Source organism: Manacus candei, unplaced genomic scaffold, assembly GCF_025592945.1.
Source record: "Manacus candei isolate 608988 ecotype Guabito, Panama unplaced genomic scaffold, ASM2559294v1 h1tg000048l, whole genome shotgun sequence".
In the NCBI taxonomy this organism is placed as follows: Eukaryota; Metazoa; Chordata; class Aves; order Passeriformes; family Pipridae; genus Manacus; species Manacus candei.
Genome location: NW_026138096.1, coordinates 14,367,297 through 14,391,235, shown reverse-complemented (window position 1 = coordinate 14,391,235; position 23,939 = coordinate 14,367,297). Strand labels below are relative to the sequence as shown.

At 49.3% G+C, this 23,939-nt stretch overlaps 1 protein-coding gene across 2 annotated transcripts in view; it reads left to right on the top strand.

The window, feature by feature from the left end:
- The first annotated feature begins 1,279 nt into the window (after nucleotides 1-1,279).
- Nucleotides 1,280-23,939, top strand: part of GFRA4 (GDNF family receptor alpha 4) — a 73,623-nt gene continuing 50,963 nt past the window's right edge. The window contains exon 1 of one of the 2 annotated variants that reach the window (XM_051798226.1): nucleotides 1,280-1,735. In XM_051798226.1, coding sequence (XP_051654186.1) covers nucleotides 1,696-1,735 — 40 coding nt within the window. In that variant the 5' untranslated portion in view covers nucleotides 1,280-1,695. The remainder of the gene's footprint in view (nucleotides 1,736-23,939) is intronic. The other variant, XM_051798225.1, reaches the window with a different exon arrangement.

Below are 23,939 nucleotides of genomic sequence, written 5' to 3'. Positions count from 1 at the left end.
GGGGAAAAGCTCTCCCTGTGAATATCCAAGGGTGGGAAAAGTGTCCTGAGGCTTCCCTGGATCATCACAGAGGAGCCTCTGGGTTAAAATGAGAGAAAGGGAAGGAGGAATGGAGAGGAGAGGGGGAAAGGAGGAAAAAGGGGAATCAAAAAGGCAAGGGATAGAAATGGAAGGGAAAAGAAAAGATGAAGGGAAGGGAAGGGAAGAGAAAAGATGAACAAAAAGGGGACTTTTGGGAGGGGAGGTTGGGAAGGGAAGGTTTGGGAGGGGGAGGTTGGGAAGGTTTGGGAGGAAGGGAAGGTTTGGGAAGGGAAGGTTTGGGAAGGTTTGGGAAGGTTTGGGAAGGTTTGGTTTGGGAAGGTGGGAAGGTTTGGGAAGGGAAGGTTTGGGAAGGGAAGGTTTGGGAAGGGAAGGTTTGGGAAGGGAAGGTTTGCTTTGGGAAGGGGCAAGCCTGTGTTTGGAGCAGGACCAGAGGTGCTTGTATTTACAGGATACTGCCTTGGGAATGAGGCTTTTCCTGCTCCATCGGTCAGTTCATTACTGGGGGAACCTCAAGGTGTCACTTTGTGTTTTGTGTCTCGGGGACTCCAGGCATGAAATGGAGTGAAAAACCTGCTCCCTCCTCATCATAAAAATCAAGGAGCCAGCTGGGCTTCCCAAAAGAAGGTCACCTGCTGGGATATGGGGATTAACGGCGGGGAATGCCGGGAGGTGGGGGAAGCCCCAGGGAATGGTGGGGAGGGAGCAGTGCTCCATGGGAAGGGGGTGCAGGGAGCGGCACGGAGAGTTAGGGAACATCAGAACCTGAATTTACGGAGGTTTTTGGAGGAGAACTGGAAGGTCATCCCAGCGCAGGGGGTTAATGACTGGGAGGGGTGGTGGGACATCACCCAGGACTTCAGGGCTGTGTCGCTGCCAGCAGGGAGCCAAGATTAGGACACGGGTGCCAAGGGGATGGGGCTGGTCTGTCATCTGGACGGGAAGGGTTTGGAGGAGTGGGGGACGCCGAGACCCTCCAGGGGGAGCAAGAAAACCCCCTGGGGTTGAAGAGGCTGAAAGGGGTCGCGTCCTAGGGACAGGAGCACAAGATGCTCCTTGCCGGGGGAGATCAGGGATGCGGGGCCGGGCAGGAGGGAGGAGGGGGCTGGACCACCAAGCCCCTCCCCACGGGGCCGCGGCGGGGCGGGGGCGACCCGGGGAAGGCGGCGAAGCTGCGCCCGCCGCCAGAAGTTTTTTGCTGGCGAGCGAGAAGGAAAAAAAACCAACCTAAAAAAAAAATTAAAAAAAAAAGAAAAAAAAATAAGAAGGAAAAAAATAAGGGGGAAAAAAAAAGAGAGAGGAAAAAAAAAGAAAAGAAAAAAATTAATTAATAGGAATAAAACAATTAAAAATAAAATCCCGGGAGCAGCCCCGGAGGATGGGCAGGGCCCCCGCGGTGCCCGGCGCGGGGATGCCCCGGGGCCGGAGCGGGGCCGGGCCGCTGTGAGCGCTCGGGCCGGGGGGGCCGAGCCGGGGTTGCGGGGCCGCCTCCCTCCCTCTCCATCCATCCATCCATCCATCCCTCCATCCTTCCCTCCATCCCTCCCGCCCTGCCCAGCCCTCCGCGCATCCTCCGGCACCGCCGAGCCGCGCCGGGCCGGGCCGGGGGTCCGAGCCCAGCCCAGTCGCCGGGGCCGAGCCGTGGCGAGCGGGAGGATGAGGGGCATCCTCTGCTTCTGCACCCTGGTCCTCCTGGGTGAGTAAAGCGGCGCCGCGGGGGGACAACTTTGTGCTGGAGGTGGGTTGCGGGGGGATTTCGGGGGGGCGGGGGGTGGATTTCGGGGGGTCTGACCCTCCCCAGCGCTCCGGGAGCGGTGACAAGCCCCGGGGCAGCATCGCCCAGGTCGGGTTGGACGGGGCTCGGAGCGACCTGGGCTGGTGGAATGGAAGGTGTCCCTGCCCGTGGCAGGGGGTGGAAGGAGATGGGCTTGAAGGTCCCTCGCAACCCGAAGCGTTCCGCGGTTCTGCGAGCACCAGCTTCGCGTTGTCTGCTCTGCTCTGCTCTGCTCTCTCCCGTCGCTCCGGATAGTCCTGTCTGCCGCGGGCACGGCTCGCTTTACCCCGGGAATTAAGGAATTTCTCGCTTGGGAAGAGCAGCTGGGGAGGGAGGGAGGCAGGTTTTGCAGAGCGCCGGGAGCCCCCGCGGTGCTGCCCAGGCTGGAAAATGTCGGGGTTTGGGGGACACGGGGGGCAGCCCCGGCTCTGTCACCGCGCTGTCACCACAGCACCGCGTCCTGAGCGCCGACCCGACCCCGGCGTCTGTCTGTCTGTGTGTGTGTCTGTGTGTCCGATCGGAGCTTCCCGCTGCAGATTTCCTCACGCCCCCCCAAAACTGAGCCGTCCGCAGGGCTTTGTTTTCGCACTAAGGACCCCAAGATGCCTCCCCCGATCCCTGTGGATGCTCCAAAGGCGTCCGTGCTCCGCTGGCGTGGCTGGGAGGCGCTGACCCCCGTGGGATACCGCGGGGAAATCTGCGGCTCCCGAGCTTTGAGCATCCCGCTCGCATCCTCCTTCTCCTTAGCTCCGAGCGGGCGCTTCTCCTGCGCGGAATTCCCGGGAAGAAAGAGCCGTGGGTGAAGAGGCTACAGGGGTTTGGGAATTGCCTGGATGCCCCCCCGACACCTCCCTTTGGGGGATTTTTTTTCCCCTCCCCGACACTTCCCCTTGGGGGATTTTTTCCCCCCTCTCCCTGCGCTTCCCAACCCCGAGGTTGAGCCTGTGCTTACATAGACCGGGAAAGGTTTTTTGGGAAGGCAGGGACTGGGATGCGCCGGTGCCCGCTGGGAGAGGAAAAGGTCTTGGGATCCATGGAAGTGGCTGGGACGTCGCGGCTCGCCCTGCACGCCCAGCATTCCTGCTGGGAGCCCGTCTCCCGGGAAAGACCCCCCGAGCAGGATCTTCCCTCGGTGGGAAAGGCTGTGTCAGAGCTCCAGGTGATTCCTCTCGCCGGCTCTCCCTGTCACTAGATGTCAGCAGCAGCAACTCTTCCAAGTCCCAAAAGCTGGATAGAGGGAAGGGAGACGAATTGGACCCCCCAGGAGGGTCCATCTCCAGCCGGGGAATGCTTTGCTCCAGGGGTTTGGAGAGCACCGGGAGCTGGAGGTGCCCCAGGCTGGGAGGGTTGTGCCCCTCAGGGGCTGTGCCCTGGGCTGGGGGAGGTCTCAGCCTCCCTCAGAGCTGGGCATTTTTCCCTGTAAGGCTCCCAGGACCTCTGGGTGGCAGTCCAGGTCCCTCGGGATGCGTTTTCCAAGCGGTTGGATTGACGCCTCACTGATTGACCGCCTGGGAGCCCGATTGATTCCCCCGGAGAGAGTGGACTTGGAAAAAGGAGCAAATGGCCGGTTTTCCATTGTCAGCAAAGCACTCGGGAACAGGGGCCAGGTGTTTGGGATACACTCATCACCTCCAGCCCAACCAGAGCAAACCATGAGCCTCTATTCCCCTTTTGGCCCCCTGATCCTGAGGTCTACAGAAGGACCTTTTCATCCCCGAGCTGCCATTTGACCCCTGCAGGCACAGCCCCACCCCAGCAGGTGCTGTTGGATACCCTCAGCCTGCTCTCCAGATAATTTTGGGGATGTTTTTGTCCTGGATGGGCATTTAGATGTCCCTACAGGGACTGGGGGTGCCAGGCTGGAGGTGGCAGCTGCAAAGCTGATGATTCCCAGCTCCATCCACTCCATTCCCAGCCATGTGGGCTGCAGTGGGAGTGCCTTGTTTTGGGATGGGTGTGTGTGTCCCTGGCATTTTTGGGATGATCCTGAGTGCAGGAGGCAGGGCTTGGGAGAGATCAGGGCTCTCTGAGGTGGGATTGCAGCATCACCATCATCCAGCCTGGCTGGAAAACTCCTGCTGCCCCTTCATGCCCAGCTCCCTGGTGGCACAGGCACTCAGGGTGACCCAGAGCAGGAATGGTAGAGGTTTGGAGCACTATTTTTATTTTCCTCGAGCTCTTTTCAGCCAGATCAGCTCCCTGACCTGTCTCTCCAGCAGCCACAGGAATGTCAGTGCCAGCAGCAAGGACAGAATGGGAGCACACGGCTGGGGACAGGGACATGGCTTTGGGGAAGTTCATTTTGCTGCCGTGGTGTCCCCTGATATTTGCTTGGATTGGTGGCATTGGCTGAAAACCCCCCTCCCAGGGCAGTGGTGAGAAATTCAGGAAGGCTTTATGGAAAATCCATGCTCTAGAAAGCACCGATAGAGTTAAATATGAAGAATATAATTAATAGAATTAATTTTATACCTGTAAGTAGCCCCCAAAGCACTGCCCAGATCTCAGAGGACACACTAACAAAATGACAGTGAAAGGATGAGAAGGAAAGTCTGGGCAGAGTTGGAAGCTGGAGTTTGCTGTGAGGTCCCCATGGATTGTCACAGATATTTGCTTGATGGCATTGGCTGAAACCCTCTCCCAGGGCAGTGGTGAGGAATTCAGGAAGGCTTTATGGAAAATCCATGCTCTAGAAAGCACTGATAGAGTTAAATATGAAGAATATAATTAAGGGAATTAATTTTACACCTGCAACCACCCCCAAAGCACTCAGATCTCAGAGGACACACTAACAAAATGACAATGAAAGCATGAGAAGGAAAGTCTGGGCAGAGTTGGAAGCTGGAGTTTGCTGTGAGGTCCCCATGGGATCAAGAGGCAGTTCTGGACTGTTGGGATGGAGGGCAGGATCCCCAAATGCCATCTGGCTTTTCTCCTGCCCACAGCTGCTGCCTTTCCCTCCCTGGCAAGTTTTCCTTCCCGCAGCCATTTCCATAATTCCTGGCCTGTGCTTCCCATGGGCTCCTCACTGCTGAAATCAAACACTGGAGATCAGCTGGTGGATTTTTCACCTGGTTTGGGAACTCAGATCCCAGGGGGGGGGAAGAGCAAAACCTAAAAAAAAACCCAAAACAACCAAACCTCTTGAAAAATGCATCTGTGCATGTGAGAGAGGGAAATGCTCCTTAAATTAGTGGCTTTGGCAGTTCTGACAGGAGCAATCCGTTATTTGCATCAATAGGAATGGGATATTTATGTCTCCCCGTGTCGGTGCAGAGGAGAAATAAAACTTCTCCCTCAACAGGCTGCCCTCAAACACTCTGCAAATTCCTCTGCAAGGATCTTCCCACATCCAGAAAGTCCTTTTTTTTTTTTTTCCCCCCAGAGCCTTAAATAGTAATTACAGCTGGGTAAAAATTAGTACTACTTAAGGCTAATAATTAGTATGAATTACTGCGAGTAGTGTTTTATTTTGCTTTTGGAGACAGAAATGTCTTCCCTGCTCTCCTGGCAGTTTTCACAGATGACTTGTATCGTGCCTGAAATTCCCTCCATCATTTTCCACACAAGGCTTGTTCATTTTTATCTTTCCACTTGGTCATTTTTAAACATGACTCGTAATGTCACCCAGGTTTGCCACCTTTTTGATGAAAGTCCCCCTGCTCCCGAGATATCCATGACTTCTTTTTCCCTCTAGTGGACTTTATATTCCTTCTGCTTCCTTCAAAAATATATAAATGACCTCTTTCTTCTCGGCCCAGAAGTGAAAGAGGACAAATTGAAAGGTAGTTCTCCTGCTAAAAGAGTTGTGGGGTTTTTTTGTTTGTTTTTTTATGGAAAAACACATTTCAGGGGAAAAAAATCAAAAGGAAGAAAACTATGAAAAGCTTGTTCCTGTCAAGCTGCTGCTCCCTTGTTTCAAAAGCATCTGTCAAAACCCCCTCTGGCAACACCTCCTGGCAGTGAACTTCAATCCTGAATGCTGGGAGCTGGGATAGTGGGAGAGGGAATAGGGCTAGGAGGACAATTCCACCTCCTCGTGTGCCTTCACCTCTTTGTCCATCACGGCTTCCAAGGTTCAAATGTGGCTCTGGTGGGACTGGATTCCTGGGAGGACATCCTGGTTGAGAGGATGAGTTTGAAGAGGGAGGGTGGGAAGTGGAGCTGTGGATGGACATTTGGTCCTGGAGGTGGAAAAGGAGGAAAACTAATTTAGGTGTGAGCGGGCAGGGGGAGTGTCCAGGGCAAGGATTGTTTTATGGAGAGCAGGAAGAGTTTCCATCAGTGAAGCCTCCCTTTATCCTGGCTGGAGGAGAACCTGGGGCTGCCACAGGGAAAAAAAATGAGTGTTCAGGAAAAACAGGGACCTTCTAAGGTCACACCACACTTAAACCCCCTGTGAGCCCTCCAGGATTTGGGTTTGATCCCAAGTGAAGCCACAGCTGCTGCTGAGCTGTGGGGAGCTGGGGTGGGTGTTAGCAAAGGTTGTTGTCCTCATGGATATTCCCAGGCATCTTCCTGCATCTTGCCAGAGCTGAGGCAAGTAAAATAAGTCTTGGTAAACAAGACTTTTCCAATGAGGATGGGAAAACCCTGGCACAGGCTGCCCAGGGAGGTGGTGGATGCCCTGGAAACATTTGAGGCCAGGCTGGGTGTGGCTCTGAGCAACCTGGTCTGGTTGAAGGTGTCAGTGCCCATCACGGGGGATTTTTGACTAAATGACCCTAAAAAGGTCCCTCCCAACCCAAAGTGTCCTGTGGTTCTGTGGTGAGAAGTCCTCTTTCAGTGACTCAGCAGTGACACATCCTTCCCTTCCATTGGGAATGGCATCCACGAAGGTGCAGGGCATGGACACACCTCTGGAGTGTCCTGGTCGTCTCCTGCACTCTCTGCTCCACCAGACTGGAGCTGTTGGGAGAACTGGGATTGAGCTGCCTGTGCTTGAAGGAATGAATGACCCCCAGAGAGGGAGAGACTGAATAAACCTCGTGGTCCTCATGGAGAAAAATAGTGTTTCCCTGGATATCCTCTTGGAATAGATACATAATCCCAGCTCAAAACTGCCCTGGTCACACCCTGCCACCCTCAACTCTCATCTCTTTCCTCCTCCCTCCATGGGAATCCATCTCCTTCTTCCACAGGAGAAAAGGAGGCTCAGGGGGGACCTTCTGGCTCTGCAACCCCCTGACAGGAGGGGGGAGCTGGGGGGGGGTCGGGCTCTGCTCCCAGGGAACAAGGGACAGGAGGAGAGGGAACGGCCTCCAGCTGGGCCAGGGGAGGTTTAGGTTGGATATTGGGGAAATTCCTTCCTGGAAAGGGCTGTCCAGCCCTGGCACAGTTGCCCAGGGCAGTGATGGATCCCCATCCCTGGAGGGATTTAAAATCCCTGTGGATGTGGCCCTTGGGGACAGGGGTCAGTGGTGGCCTTGGCAGTGCTGGGGGATGGTTGGACTCGATGACCTTGGAGACCTTTTCCAATTTAAGTGATTTTATGATTCCGTTTTCCTCTTCAAATCCATCTGGGAAGCAGTTTGCATGAAAGGTGCAGCGACACCATTTGTGCCGTGGCTTTGATTTACAGAATCCAACTGGAAAATCCTGCCTGTGATTCCTCCCTGAGAGCTCTGGCAGAGTTATCAGCACTCCCCACGCTGACACGTGGGTTGGAAGGGGCTCTTTGACACACAAGTGCAGGCAGCTGGTTTGTGAGGAGGGAGGGATGGGACAGGTTTCCTGGGGTTTCTTCCAAAAGGGGGATCAGATTGCTCACAGTTCATACAGCCCCAGGCTCAGCCATCTATTCTCTCCCCCCAAGGGGGATGGCAGTCCAGGATGCCTTTGGGATGGGAGTTTTTAAACAGCTCCAGATGCTGAAGGGCTGTGAGTTAAGACCTGAGAAACAGGTGGGTTTTGCTTTTTCCTCCTCTCTTCCTGTCGCTTGCGCAGTGGAAAACCAAAGGCCAAGTGCGTAATTGGAGTTAAAACTCAGCTTTAATGTTCCTGTCCGAGCTGCAGGGCTTTAACTGCAGGTGGTTTGTGCAGCAGGAGACACTGAGCTCACCTGTTTCAGGTCTTTTCTTCCCCCAGGGAGCTGAGCCAGTAATTCCTGCAAACCCCCCAAGGGTTGGAAGTGCCTGTGGGAAGCGCTCAGCTCTTCAGACGGGCACCAACAGGAACAATTTTGGGAGTCCTGGAGCCTCAGAGCTGAGCTGGACCCAGCAAAAGTTCAGGCTAGGTCTCAGGAGAGCTCCAGGAGGCCTTGAGAGGTGGTGAATTGAGCACAATCTCTGTAAAACCATCAGGTTTTGCTCCAAGCTTTGTGTGAAACGAGTGTGGCCGGTGCCTCTGCAGAGGCCACCTGGGAAATCCCACCCTCCTGGATCAGTCAGAGCCAGGGAAACACAGGGCAGCTCCAGCCTCATGGGAAAGGAGCCTTCACTTGGATGATGGCTGGGAATTTTTTGGAGCAGAGCTGATGTCTGTGCTACCACTTGTGCAGAGCTCATGTGGTCTTTTCTGTGAGAACTTGACACAAATCAGTCAAAAAGGGGTTTGAATTTCTCAGTTCGTCTCCTTTTACTGTTCCAGCCTTTATTGAGGGCTTTGCTTTAATTTTTTTTTCTCTGCTGCCCAATCTGGACCCCCCATAATTGTCACCTCCACCATGATTACAACTTTAATTTTCTCCTGTCCCTTGCTCATTCCAGTGGAAGGGGTCCCTGCTCATGGCAGGGGGTGGAACTGGGTGGTCTCAAAGGTCCCTTCCAACCCAAACCATTCTGTTCTTCTGGGATTTTATGATTTTATGATTCTCTAATTTTGTCATTTTTATGTTCTGCATCTGTCCCTGGGCATTTTTCCCCTTTGTTGCTGCCTGGTGCTTCCCTTTGATATTTGGTGTGTACAGCACAAGGCACCTTCAAAACCTGTCACGAGGTGACATAAATCCCCACAAACAACCTTTTCTGACAAAGGCTGGGGGTGAAGACAACGTGTTTGCCACCTCCTAATGGGGAGCAGAACAAACCTGCATGTTGAGTGATTAGGCAGGCTTTGGAATGAATTAAAATCACTTGTGGCCTGTTTGTGTGAAGCCTCAGAAAGGCTGAGTTTGCCTGAGTGAGGAATTCCCTCCTCCTTGCAGGGGTTTGCATGATTTGACACGAGTTACAGCAGTTGCACAGTACATTTTTTTTTCCCCTCCTCTCCCAAGAGGTTTGTTTCTTCTTTTTGGTGAGGGCACAGAACCCTTGAGAGGTGCTGAGAGGCTTCTGGAGAGGCAAAGTGCTCACCTTGGGCTGCCTGTCACAGCCACGGCATCTTTTGGAGTCATCCCAGCTTTCCTTCCGGCGTGGGAAAGGTGCTCAGGGTGCTCACAGTCCATAAAAACCTCCAAGGAATGTGTGTTCTCTGCCTTGCAAGGAGGTGGAATAAGGAAGGACTGTAGCTGTGAGCTGGGAATACAACACCTTCCCCATGGACGAGGTGTGGTTGTGGTACCGAACCCCTGAGCACCCCGAACCCCCAGGTTTGGGCAGGACTGTGGGACTCGCTCTTTGGCAGGGAATTGATGCAGGAAAAATGTGAAATGGTTGGATTCAGTGATCTCAGGGGTGTTTTCCAACCTAAGTAATTCCATTGACGTGTCCAAAGCCATGTTGGATGGGGCTTGGAGCAACCTGGGCTAGTGGAAGGTGTCCCTGAGCACGGCAGGGGGTAGAAATTAGATGGTCTTTAAGGTCCCTTCCAACCCAAACTACTCCATGATTCCATGATTCTGTGCATAAAAGCTTTGATTTCAACCTGGACAACATCTGGCTACTTCAAGGAAGGGAGAAGAGCAGGTTTCCCTTTGGGAAGGTGGTGGGATCACCTGGAGACTTGTCAGCAAACCTTAAAATCACAAGTGCTGCCCTGAGAAACTCCTGAAGGGTGGTTGGGTGCCACATTCCCAAAGAATTTCCTGATTGTCCCTATTCCATTAGAAATTTTATCTCCTGTTTGTGATCATTTAGGATGTTAATTGGAGGGAAAAACTAAAGGAAATGTCCTGAGATGCAGATGAGGAACTTCCTCTAGGATACAGCTTTGGAAGCTCTCCTGCTGTTTTGGGAACTTTGTTCAACTTGCACCACAAGACTTTTCCATCAGGGCCAGAAATTTGGGAAGGCAGACACTGGAGAAGGTCTTGAGCTGATACTGGTCTGGATCTGGTCTGAATCTCCTCCCTGGAGCAGAGGAGAAGAGGCTCCTGAGGTGTTGGACAGAAGATGCAGATGAAGCTTAACAGGGAATCCAGGAGCTGGGAGGAGGAAAAGTGCAGGACTGTAAAAGTCTGAGGGATGTTCTGGATCCAGGGAAGCCCTAAGGGTTGGATTCTCCTGCCTGCAAAAGGGGATGTGAGGCTGCAGGTGAAGTGACAGCTCGGGGACTCATCCATCAGTGTGGAGTGTGGACACACATCCAGGGAAAAGCAACTTCAGAGTTACCACCCTCCTGGGAATAATGATGGGAATTTATCTCCCTCTCCTGCTATTGCTTCATCCTTCCCCCCTCCAGACCCAGCCAGGCCAATCCTTAATGTGTTCTGGAAAGCTGGAAAGCCTGGGAGTAATTAAGTACCTGACTCCAGGGGGTGCAGATCTCTAATTGAGGTCGTTAGATGGTATCACAGGACCAATAATTTTAATTATAATGGAAGGGCTGCAGCAAAAAAACCCAAACTGACAAACACAGGAACCAAAAAAAAAAAAAAAAAAAAAGCCCCAAACAGCAACAAGAAATCCCCAGAAGTGTTTAATCCATGGGTTGGATGTTGTCCCATGGGATGAGGAATTTCAGCACCTGTTTCTGGTGTGCCATGGTGTAAAATAAGGATATTTTTAAGGGAAGAGAAATTCCTGTGAGGCAGAACCAGGGTTTGAGCCGGGCTGTTGGTGTTTGTAGGAAGCAGAGATCCAAATTTCAGAAACAATGGGATTTTTTGCTGTACCTACAACCCTCTTGTTTTGGTGCTCTTGTTTTGGTGCTCAGTCAGAAACTGAGTTCAAAGGATTAATCTGCTCTGAAAATCTTCCCAGATTCCCTACACAAGGATCAGTGATCCTGCCTTGCCCTGGGATTAGGGATGTGCTCTGTCAAAGGGTTTTAATTCAGGGGTGCAAAAGTCTCTGATAGAAGAGCGAGGTTGGAAAACAGAAGCTCATTTCCTGGACAAAAAATACTGAGCTTTTGGTGCAATTTGGCTTTGGAACAACAGTGACAAATCAGGGCTGGAAAAAAATTGAAATGAAAGACAGAGAGGGGAAAATAAAGTGCTTATTAAAGATAATTCCAGGGGAAGAAAAACGAGGGCTGAAATAAAGGCCCAGATGTTCCTCTTTTGTTTCACCTGCTTTTGTTCAGAAAAGCAAAAATGGGCTTCCCAGAGGGGCCTCAGACAGGAAGGGGAATGGAATTTGTTTCCCATTTTTCCTCTGCCCACCCACTGGTCAGGGATGGTCCTGGCAGGAGATGGAAGGTTTCACCACTCCTGGTTTTCACCTGCTCTCCTGAGCTTTTCCATTGAATCCTGGAGACGAGTCCAAAGGGACATTTACCCTCCCTGCACATTGGTGTTATTTCCAAGGGCTACAAAGCAAATCAAGGTGATAATTTCAGATTTTTCCTTGATTTTACTCTGAGTTCAGTGAAATGAGCCCAACCTGAGCCACCAAGGTTTCTTGTCCTCCAAGAAAGCACCTGGTGATGGGAGGGAGCAGCCAAGGAGCCATCATTCCAATTTATCCAGCTAAAAAAAAAAAACACGAAAGAAAAGAAAATAACATTAAAACATCGTTTACTGCCTTGTTTTTCTACTTGCAACCCCCACATTTTCCTAGGGAAGGTATTTTTCCGTGGCTTAAAGAGGAGGGAAGAAATCCAAGAGGAGATTTCCAGCTGTTTCATGGACCTGATGGTTGGAACTACCTGAACTTGGTGACTCTGCTGGGGGTCACAGGGGTCACACAGTGCCCAGGAGCCTTTGGAGCAACAGGAATTTGCTTGGCACAGCTGTTAAAATCCCTGAGGGGGTTTTGGCCAAGGCCAACCAGGCGATTCCTGGGCTTTGCTCAGGAGACACCACGAGCCAAGGCCCGTTCCCGGTGGGTTTGCCAGGGATTGCTCCGCTCTGAAGGGGAAGGGAGTTTAATAACATGGATTAAGGGAGTTTAAATTACATGAACGAGGCAGTTCTGGGGCATTTGGACCAGCATTTTGAAAGTCATTAATTAACTAATTTAGGCCCAGCACTGAGGCCACTCTTTCCCTGCAGGCACTGCCCATTCCTCAGGCAACCTGCAGAGGATGTTGGACAAACGTGTCACTTTAATCCCTTTCAACCCCCTACGTTCGTCTTCCTTCACACTGCTCCCAGCTCAGGAGGCAGAAAACACTGGCAATGACCTGAGATAACATGAAATAAATGTTATTTAGCTCTGGCTGATTTCTCAGGAACAGTTAAATCCCCTTTTTCCTAAAGCAGGTGTGTGGCAACCAACACTCACACGGAGCCGGCGAGGGGTCAGGGGCGTGTGTTTGCAAAACAAGCCCATCAGGAGCTTCTTGGAGAGCCTGAAGTGTCCTCTCCAAGAGGTAAAACCTTTCTTGGGTTGAGCACGACCTCGGGAAGGATGAGCCACGTGAGAGATGCCTGAGGATTCTTTGCTTACCCAGAGCTGAAAAGGGAAGGAAGGCACAGGAGGGAACACGATCCCTGCTCTATAAATACCTTCAAGGTAACAGCGAGAGGGGAGGGAGAGGATTAGTCACACTCCTGTAAGACAGGGAGGGGAGGGGACACAGCAACAGCAGGAGGCAGGGAGAGGGAAAAGTTTGGAGGGAAATGTTTGGGCTGTTTTTTCTTCCCCGTTTCTGACAGAAAGAGAAATCTCAGGGGCTCGGTTTGAGGCCGGGTGGGATTTTTTTCAGGAGACTCGTGAGTCGTGGGCGTGAGGGATAAATGGTGCAGGATCTGCAGGTCCTGGGGGTGTCCCTGAGCTAAACTAGGGGCCTGGGTTTAGCCTTTGGGACAGGGACAGTGTCAGCAGGCACAGGGTCGCTCCGCTGCCCGGTGCACTTGGAATCCAGGCTTGGCCAAAGTTTTCCCACTCCCCCTTTTTCCCTGCATCCCAGATATCCCACGTTCACGTTGAAGGTGCCGTGGGAAGATGGAGTTGGCCAACCAATGGCCATTTGGTGGTGGGGCTGGGAGGTGGCCCAGTGGTGGGTGATGATTTTGGGCAGGCTCTGGGCTCTGCCTGTTAATATTTGGGGAGGTGACTCCTCCTCTCCAGCAGAACAGCCCCGTTTGTGGGACCTTAGACCCCATTTCACCCTCTCCACCTCCCAAACCCTCCCTGCTCCCAGGAATGAGAACTCCTGCCCTCAGCCCTGGCCCTGGAGTCCCTGGAGCTGGAGGTGAGGAAGGCAGGAGCTCTGGTATGACCTGCCTGAGGGGTTGGCTCCGAGCCACACGTGGACAGTCACTCTCAGTGTCACCTTCCCTCGTGCTGGGACTCAGAAGTGAATGTTTTCCAAAAAAAATGTGGGTTGCTGCTGCCAAGATTTTTCCCTCTCTCCTCAAGCAATTGCCAAGAACTCTGTCTTCTCCTAACAAATCCAGTGGCCAAACAAAGGTTTCCCTGGAGAAAACCCTTCAGGCTGGTAGGAATTAACCAGTTGATTCAACCGAAGGTAAATAAGTTAATGTTGTTGTTCTTCTGCCTCTGCTTTCCTGGGACAATGAATCTTGTGTGTGTCTGTCAGTCTGTCCACCCTCGAGAATTTTGGAGTCCCCTGGGCAGATTAGAGAGGATCATGGAATGGTTTGGGCTGGAAGGAACATGAAAGATCATCTCCTTCCAACCCCCTGCTGTGGGCAGGGACACCTTCCACCAGACCAGTGTGCTCCAAGCCCTGTCCAAGCTGCCCTTGCTTCATATGAAGACTCAGAAGATGTTCAGATCCCACAGGCTGAGGGGAAATTTGCTTTGGAAAAGGGAACTCCTGGTGCTGATCACTGTGGGAAAAGTCAGTGGAGTTCACAGCAGAAAAGGTGTGTGGAAGGAGGTGGAGAAATCCAGGTCCTTATTTTTTCCCAGGGAGGCAGTAAAGTGATGCAGATCTGCAGAGAGCCAAGGAAACATCTTCCTGGGATCACAAGGCAATCCCTGGAGCCTGCAAGTCCAGGGAAAAAAGGCAAAGTGAGAACCTTCTGAGGGTTCAGGGCTGCTCCTTGGAGGTGGAGGAGCAATGTCAGAGGGGAATTACAGTCCTGGGGCTGTTGAGCATCCAAAGCAGGGGAGCTGTGGGCACTGGTGGGGTGTGTCATCCATCAGGAGATGCTCAGATGTTGGACCTGTGCCATCTGCACCTTCTGAGGAGGGTTAGATTTTCCAGAGGGATGGGTATGGGTTTGTGTGTTCATGGAGATGCTGCAGAGAGTCCAGAGGAGGCCCCGCAGATGCTGCCAGGGCTGGAGCCCCTCTGCTCTGGAGCCAGGCTGGGAGAGCTGGGGGGGTTCCCCTGGAGAAGAGAAGGCTCCAGGGAGAGCTGAGAGCCCCTGGCAGGGCCTGAAGGGGCTCCAGGAGAGCTGGAGAGGGACTGGGGACAAGGGATGGAGGGACAGCACACAGGGAATGGCTTCCCAGTGCCAGAGGGCAGGGATAGTTGGGATATTGGGAAGGAATTCCTGGCTGTGAGGGTGGGGAGGCCCTGTGCCAGGTTGGTCAGAGAAGCTGTGGCTGCCCCTGGATCCCTGGAAGTGTCCAAGGTCAGGTTGGATGGGACTTAAGCAACGTGGTCTAGTGGAAGGTGTCCCTGCCCATGGCACGGGAGTGGAATTTTCATGACTTTTAAGATCCCTTCCAACCCAAACCATTCCATGCTTCTGTGATCTTAACATGGAAACTTGCAGGAACTCCCCCAGGTTGGATTTCCTTGCTGTTGGTGCCACCTTGAACATGCCAAGGATGTGGGAGAACCACTCAGGGGGCAGTAGGGATGAAGGGAACTGAGGAAAGACCAGGCTGGTGTTGAGGTAGAACCTGCCAAGGGTTGAGTCCACCTGGACAGGGAACACCTGGTTGTCCTAAGATTTTTTGGCAGCTTCCCTGCCTGGTTTGAATTGTGTTGTGGCTCTGTTTGCACCTCCCACGTGCTGCTGAGCTCTGATGGGACACAAAGCCCTCTCCATCCGACGTGTTGGGTGCCAAAGGTTGATGGCCCAGCATGGAATGGTCGATAGCTGGCGACTCCAACAGCTCCTGGGACAGGGAAGGGCAGGGATTAAGGGAATTGGTGCTTTCTCTGCTTCTCTGCAGGTGATTTGTGTGCTCATCCCCCTCACCCCGTGTCCTGCTGCCCCCACAAATTCAGGGGCTGATCCAGAGGGGCAGAGTTTGGGATCTGTCCTGTTGTACGTGACGCTGAAATCATAAAACATCAGAAGGGGGAGAAAGAGTGAAGGAGGAGGGAGGAAAGGGAGGGAGGAGGGGAAAAAAGGGTGAAGGAGGAGGAGAAAAAAAGAGTGAGGGAGGAGGGGAAAAAGTGGAGGAAGGGGGGGAAAGAGTGAAGGAAAAAGAGTGAAGGGAAAAAGAGTGAAGGAGGAGGGGAAATAAAGGAGGGAAGGAGGAGGGGAAAAAAGAGTGAAGGAAGAGGGGGGAAAGTGGGAAAGAGGAGGGGGAGAAAAGAGTGAAGAAAGAGGGGGAAGAGTGAAGGAGGAGGGAAAAAAGTGAAGGAGGAGAGAAAAAAGAGTAGAGGAAAATAGTGAAGGAGGAAGGGGAAAAGAGTGAAGGAGGAGGGGAAAAAAGTGGAGGAGGAGGGGAAAAAGGAGGAGAGGAAAAAAGTGGAGGAAGAGTGGAAAAAATGAGGGAGGAGGGAAAAAAGAGTGAAGGAGGAAGGAAATAAAAGAGTGAAGGAGGAGGGGAAAAAAGTGATGGAGGAGGAGGAAAAAATTAAGGAGGAGGGGGAAAAGAATGAAGGAGAAAAGGGTGAGGGAGGAGGGAAAATAGTGGCGGAGGAGGGGAAAAGGGTGAGGGAGGATGGGAAAAAAGTGGAGGAAGAGGGGAAAAAGTGAAGGAGGAGGGAAAAAAGTGAAGGAAGAGGGGAAAAAAGAGTGAAGGAGGAGAGGAAAAAAGTGGAGGAAGAGGGGGGAAAGTGAAGGAGGAGGGAAAAAGGTGAAGGAGAAGGGGGGAAAAGTGAGGGAGGACGGGGAAAAAGAGTGAAGGAGGAGGGAAAAAAGAGTGAAGGAGGAGGGGAAAAAAGTGGAGGAAGAGGGGAAAAAGTGAAGGAGGAGGGAGAAAAGGGAGGGAGGAGGGAAAAAAGAGTGAAGGAGGAGGGAAAAAAGAGTGAAGGAGGAGGGGAAAAAAGTGGCAAAAGGAGGGGGGAAAGAGTGAAGGAGGAGGGGAAAAAGAATGAAAGAGAAGGAAAAAAGAGAAGGAGGAGGGAAAAAAGAGTGAAGGAAAAAAGAGTGAAGGAGGAGAGAAAAAAGTGGAGGAAGAGTGGAAAAAGCAAAGGAGGAAGGAAAAAAGTGAAGCAGGAGGGGGGAAAAAGAGTGAAGGAGGAGGGAAAGAAAGTGAAGGGGGAGGGAAAAAACCAGTGAAGGAGGAGGGGAAAAAAGAGTGAAGGAGGAGGGAAAAAAGTGTTCCTTCATGGTGCTTTTGTTTTCTAACAATGTTGACATTCTGTGGAGTAACTGAGTATAAAATCTGCCTCTGGTTCGGGAGCTGGTGAGCAGGAAAGATGTGATTATCCAGCTTTTTATGCCTCTTTACTCTGTCTGGATCAGAGGAGATAAATGTGCCGATAGGAGCCTCAGCTCCCATCTTTATTTAAGCTGTCAGGTACCTGCTACGTTATTTTATGGTGATTGTTACAGAAAGCCTCCACAAAGAGATATATGTTTCTCTATTCCCCCCTGTTTCCTATTTTAATCTATAATTCGATGATAAAAGAGATGTATTTCCCCGTGTTGTTTTCATTTGGAGCCTCGGCGCTTCTCGCTCGCTCTGATTTTTCCTCCAAATAAACATTGGCAGTCGCAGAGCACTTAAAATATGCACAAAATCAATCTTCTCTCTCCTCTTTTGGGCTCCCTCTTGGCTGGTGGTGCAGGCAGACTTTAATTTAGGTTCTAATGGGGAAGGATTCGTGGGATAAAAGGAGTTCCCTGTGTGACCATCAGTGCTCTCGACCACATTCCCACATCACGGGGCTCCCACGGATAAACTCGGGCACATCTGCACGTGGAATGGGGTGAAAAACGTGTTTGTCTGGGTGAAAGAGTCAACAGAGCCAGGAAAATGTTGGAACAGGCTGCCCAGAGAAGCTGTGGCCGTGCCTGGATCCCTGGAAGTGTCCAAGGATAGATTGGATGGGACTTGAGCAACTGGGGATAGTGGAAGGTGTCCCTGCCCACGGCAGGGGGTGGAACAAGATCTTTAAGGTCCCTTCCAACCCAAACCATTCTATGATTCCATTAACATGGAAACTTGCAGGAACTCCCCCAGGTTGGATTTCCTTGCTGTTGGTGCCACCTTGAACATGCCAAGGATGTGGGAGAACCACTCAGGGGGCAGCAGCTGGTGATGAAGGGAATTGAGGAAAGACCTGGCTGGTGTTGAGGTAGAACCTGCCAAGGGTTGAGTCCACCTTGATGGACAAAGCATGGCCAGGGAACATCTGCTTGTCCCAAGACTTCTTCAGCTTCCCTGCCTCTTGTGGTTCTGTTTGCACCTCCAGGGCTGCCCCTGGATCCCTGGAATTGTCCAAGGCCAGTTTGGACAGGGCTTGGAGCAACCTGAGCTAGTGGAAGGTGTCCCTGCCCATGGCAGGGGGTGGAAAAAGATCTTTTTAAGGTCCCTTCCAGTCCAAACCATTCCATGATTCCATGATTCTATTATATTATGAACAGAATCTGGGATGAAATTCCCCATCAGAGCTTGAACAGTATCTTACAAAATATCCAGGTGTTTTCATCCCATCAGGGCCTTGAGCTTCCCACAGGTTTCTGGGAGAGTGAGGTCCATAAAGGAGGCGGATCTGTGGGTCTGGAACCAGACAATCCACTGTAGATCCAGATCTTGGCTGGGTTTGCTGGAGCTGAGCCCATCCCATGGATTTCTCTGCTGCTTTGTCCCTCTGAGGTCTGTGAGTCCCTTGAGTTTAAAAAAACCTCCCTGAGAACATTTCATTCCCACTTCTTCCTCTGCAAAAACATGTCTTTGGATCCTCTGGAGCAACTTAGAACCCTTTGTCTTCCAGGGGAAATCTCTACCTTCTGCTTGGGTTTTATTTTGAGGGTTAAAAATAGGGGGTTATTATATTAAAAAGGGGGTTTATTATTATAGGGTTAAAAATAGACCTAAACATTTCCAGTGGGGAGATAAATTGGGGAATATCCCTTTGATTGACTTCAGATTGGAGCTGGGCTGTGCCCAGACTCTGTTTCCCGTGGTGCTCCGTGACCACCTGGAATGGAAACGTTCTCCTGGGAATCCTGGCCTTCAGGAAGGGTCCTCCTGGGAATCCTGGCCTTCAAGAAGGGTCCTCCTGGGAATCCTGGCCCTCAGGAAGGACAACTAAAGCTGTTTGAACGATTCTCAAGCAGCAGCTTGGCAGAGTTTCAGCTTTAAACCAGAGACAACTGGTGGAAGTTGTTCCAGTCTCGATTATTTCCCTCCAACTGCAGGAAAAGGATCTGTGGAAAACTGGGACACTCCCTTTTCCAAGTGTGTTGAAATCATGTCCAAAGGGGAAATGAGGGAATCCCAGAGCTGGCTCAACATCTCTCATTCCTGCACATCTGAGCCCTGTGCCAGCCAATATCCACCCCTGTCCATCCTTTTCCCAAGCCCTGGCTCTGGAAACTGTAGTAGGAATTCCAAGGGTTGTCACAGCAGCATTTTTACCCTGTTTAGTTGAAATCCAGTCCCTGGATTTAAATATCCAGACCCTGGGTTTAAATATCCACACCTTAGATTTAAATATCCAAGCCAGAGGAGTTCCATTTTTAGAAAAAAAAATCAGGAAAAGGGAGAAGTTACAGAAGGTATTCCTTGTGCTCCCAGGTTAAAAATTCCAGGAGAAAAAATTGCAAGGAAAAACAAATGCAAGCCACTGAGTTTAACACAGAGTTCCAAGGGTTGTCAGCAGCATTTTTCCTCTGTTTAGTTGAAATCCAGTCCCTGGATTTAAATATCTATACCCTGGGTTTAAATATCCAAGCCACAGGAGTTGTATTTTTAGAAAAAAAATCAGGAAAAGGGAGAAGTTACAGAAGGGATTCCTTGTGCTCCCGGGTTAAAACTTCCACTGCAAAGCTTGGTCCTCTTCCACTCCTGGCACCTTAACTCCAGAAAGGGAAGGGGAAAGGGGAAGGGAGAAGGGAAAAGGGAAAAAGGGAAGGTTTGGGAAGGAAGAAGGAGAGGGAGAGGGAGAGGAAGAAGGAGAGGGAGAGGAAGAGGGAGAGGGAGAGGGAAGGTTTGGGAAGGGAAGGTTTGGGAAGGTTTGGGAAGGTTGGGAAGGGAAGGTTTGGGAAGGGAAGGTTTGGGAAGGTTTGGGAAGGTTGGGAAGGGAAGGTTTGGGAAGGTTTGGGAAGGTTTGGGAAGGGAAGGTTTAGGAAGGTTTGGGAAGATTTGGGAAGGTTTAGGAAGGGAAGGTTTGGGAAGGGAAGGTTTGGGAAGGTTTGGGAAGATTTGGGAAGGTTTAGGAAGGGAAGGTTTGGGAAGGGAAGGGAAGGTTTGGGAAAGGAAGCAGGAAGGAAGGAAGGAGGGAAGGAAGGCAGGCAGTTCATGGGAACCAAATTCCCACCAAATTCCCCTGTGGTTGTGCCCCAGGCTCTGAAAAGCTTCCCATCTCCCCAGATCCTGCCCTCCAAGCCTCAGAGACCTGCCCTGATCCGCAGGTTCGCAGAGAAAATGAGATTTTTTTTCCTCCCTGGCTGCCTTCCATGAGCAGCAGCTCCAGCTCTCCACGGCACATCCCAGTTCATTAACACAGTCAAACCTCATTAGGGACAATTGTTGGGCAGGAATTTCCCACTCCTGGTTTCTCTTTGCTTTTCTCCTTGTTATTCCTCGCTGTTGCTTCCTCTCCCTGGTGCTTTCCTCTCCAGGGAAGCATCTAAGCCTGGAGTAGAGTCAGGGCTGTTGGAATTCCCAGGGGGTCTCCTGTCATCCCAAAGTTGATGTTGGAGGAACAGCAAGGAGTTATTTCTGGGAGACAAGAGAGAAATGACCCCCAAAGCCTCTGGAATGGGGGGCACTGGATGCTGGGAGAGCTGGAAATCCTCCAGGAAGGTTGGGGTTGGAGCTGGGAGACTGTGAGGGTCCAAGGGAGAGAGGAAGGAAAGGAAAAAAGGAAGAGAGGGAAGGGAAAGTTGGGAAAGGGAAAAGGAAAGGGAAAGGGAAATGAAATAAGGGAAAGGGGAAAGGGAAAAGGAAAAAGGGGAAGGAAAAGGGAAAGGGAAAAAGGAAAAGGGAAAAAGGGAAAGGGAAATGAGGATGCAGGAGGCAGATCCATGGATTTAGGGTGGTTTTAGGGTTCATCCTCAGCAAGGACCAACCAAACCCAGGCTGATCTCCCCAAAACCAGAGGCAACCCAGAAGGAGCAGAGCCTGAGGGCGTGTGCTGGGGCTGGGCTTTGTTCCTGGATTAGCAGGAAGGGCTGGGATACTCCAAGACCAGGAATGTCCCCCTGCCTCAACTCCTGCCCTGGGCCATGGCCATGGGGTTTGGACACAGTTTGGAACAGCCCTGGAAGAGCTCCTGGGCCTGGGAATGAGGATTCAGGTGGCAGAGCCATGGATTTAGGGTGATTTAGGGTTCATCCTCAGCAGGGACCAACCAAACCCAGGTTGATCTCCCCAAAACCAGAGGCAGCCCAGCAGGAGCAGAGCCTGCTTTGTGTCTGTGGGGAAATGAGAGGCGATTTCCAGCTCTGCCAGAGCTTTTCAACAGCCTCAAATGATGATTATTATTATTATTATTTTCTTTTAACGGGCATGCAGAGATGTCAGGCTTCCTGCACGGCCTCATCAACCACCCAGCACATCACTCACAATTCCTGTCATCCCTGGCCTGGGCTCTGAATTCCTCCAACTCCGTCTCCCAATGACAAACAGGTTCAGGAGAGGATTAAAAAAATATCCAAAAGGTGTTTTTTCTTCCTAAACAACAAGAAAAATCCCTGCTGGGGTCACTGCAGCTCCCACTCAGTAACTCAGTGCTGTGTTGTGGTAATAATATTGTATTTTTAATTATATATATATTTAATATTTATTTAAGTAGTAATATTGCTTTAAGTAATATAAAAATCACTTTAAAATAAATAAGTACTTAAAATAAATATACAGGTGTGTATTATTAATTAAATATATATTTAGTTAAATATTTAAGTAATAATATTTAAGTAATATAAAAATTAGTTTAAAATAAATAAGTACTTAAAATAAATATACAGGTGTGTATTTTTAACTAAATATATATTTAATCATATATTTATTTAAGTAATAATATTACTTTAAGTAATATAAAAATCACTTTTAAATAAATAAGCACTTAAATATACAGGTGTGTATTTTTAATTAAATATCTATTTAGTTAAATATATATTAATTAATAATAGTACTTTAAGTAAAATAAATATTACTTTAAAATAAAGAAATATTTTAAATTAATATGCAGGTGTGTATTTTTAAATTAAATATGTATTTAAGTAAATATTTATTTAAGTAATAATATTACTTTAAGTAATATAAATATTACTTGAAAATAAATATTTTAAATTGATATACAGGTGTGTGTATCTTTAAATTAAACATATATTTAATTAAATATTTATTTAAGTAATAATATTACTTTAAGTAATATAAAAATCACTTTTAAATAAATAAGTATTTAAAATAAATATACAGGTGTGTATTTTTAATTAAATATATATTTAGTTAAATATATATTCAGTAATGATATGACATGACATGACAATGATACTACTTTAAGTAATCTAAATATTACTTTAAATTAAATAATTATTTTAAATTAATATACAGGGGTGTGTATTTTTAAATTAATCATGTATTTGATTAAATATATATTTAAGTAATAACATTATTTTCAGTAATCTAAATATTACTTTAAAATAAATAAATATTTTAAATTAATATACAAGTGTGTGTATTTTTAAATTAAATATATATTTAATTAACTATTTATTTAAGTAATAATATTACTTTAAGTAATATAAAAACCACTTTAAAATAAATAACTATTTAAAGTAAATATACAGGTGTGTGTATTTTAAAATTAAACGTATATTTGATTAAATATATATTTAAGTAATAACATTACTTTCAGTAATCTAAATATTACTTTAAAATAAATAAATATTTTACATTAATATGCAGCTGTGTCAGAAATGAGGTCCCATCCTGGTTCCTGCATGTCCTTTGAGCTTGGTGACCTCAGCTGAGAGATTGTTGAATATTCCAGGAAAAAAAAAAACCACAGCTGAAAAGACAATTTTGAGGAAGGAAAAAAAAATATATTAAGGATTTGTCATGGAATGAGTCAAGAGGGGATCAACATCATTCCCTGGGATGTGGCTGGGGAAGATTGGAGGGGCTGATGTGCAGGGAGAGGCAGATTTAAGGATATTTTAGCAGCAGTGTGTCTAAAATGCCTGCACAAAAATGGGATTTCAGGCTCCCAGGTCTTTATTTCCATGAAGGATGGGTAATCCAAAAAGTACAGCTGAACTGGCAGGAGAAATGCAGGAATTCTGAGGCTCTAATTAAACCACAGTCGCTGCTTTGTTCCTCACAGAGCCTCGAAAGTGGAGAAAAGCTCAAACCAGGCTTTGAACTTGCTGCTGGTTTGATATTTTAGAGCTCAGGTAACTTTGGCTGGTTTTTTATCAGCCTTCCCAGAACCAGAACCTGCCTCCTGGAGGTTGTGACTTCCCCCCTCCTCTGATCCCTGAGGGATTGGGGGCCATTCCTGGGGACACTTTTGAAATCAAAGGCTCTGTCACACACAGGAGGTTTGAGAGTTTGAGCTCTGGAGGGTTCCGAGCACACGTTTCCAGAAGAAACACAGGGAGTGGGATAACAGCCTTTGGAAAAACAAGGCTGGGAGCTGTAAAACCAGCTGTGTGTGGAAATCAAGCAGAAGTGGGGGAAGAAAAAAAGAGGAATCTCCAGAGGTTAAACCTTTTTGACTTGAACCAGCAGAACGTTCAACACTTCAGATCTTAAGGGGGACTCGTAAAAAAGAGGGGGGATAAAAAGTAGGGCCTGTGGGGATGGGACAAGGGGGGAGATGGGTTTAAATTAATAAATTAAATTAAATTAAGTTTAATTTAATTTAATTTAGAAAGGGTTGATTCAAGCTAAATTTAAGGAAGAAATTTGTTACAATGAGGTCCTGGCACAGGTTGGCCAGAGAAGCTGTGGCTGCTCCATCCCTGGAAGTGTCCAAGGCCAGGTTGGAGCAACCTGGGCTAGTGGAAGGTGTCCAGGGGGTGGAATGAGATGGTTTTCAAGGTCCATTCCCTGCCCCCAAACCATCCTGTGAATCCATGACATCCCTTTGGGTTGCTCCAGGCTCTGGGGAAAGCAAATCCCTGGGAAAAGCAACCCTCTCAGCCAGGCTTGGAGAGAGGAGCCGGGACCAGCTCCTGGTGGCTGAGGTTGGGGGAAGGTGGCAAAGGGCAGGTTTGGATTTATAACCTTGCTAGGAATCAACATTCCTTGGGATTTCTAACCTTGGTGGGAATCAGCATTCCCTGTGACTTCCAGCCTTGGTGGGAATCAGCATTCCCTGAGATTTCTAGCCTTGGTGGGAATCAGCATTCCCTGGGATCTCTATCCTTGGATGTATTCAGCATTCCCTGTGAGGAGGAAACTAGAATGAATGAACAGAGAAGTGATTTCCCCAGGACTCTGGTCCACAATTCTCTTCCAGAATCGGGAACAACCCTGAGGATTCCCCAGTTGTGTTTGATGCTTATCAAGATGCCATCAGGCAGCTTAATCCTCATCTCAGCCTTAATCCTCACTACCTCGATGAGCTGTTTTTTGTGTTA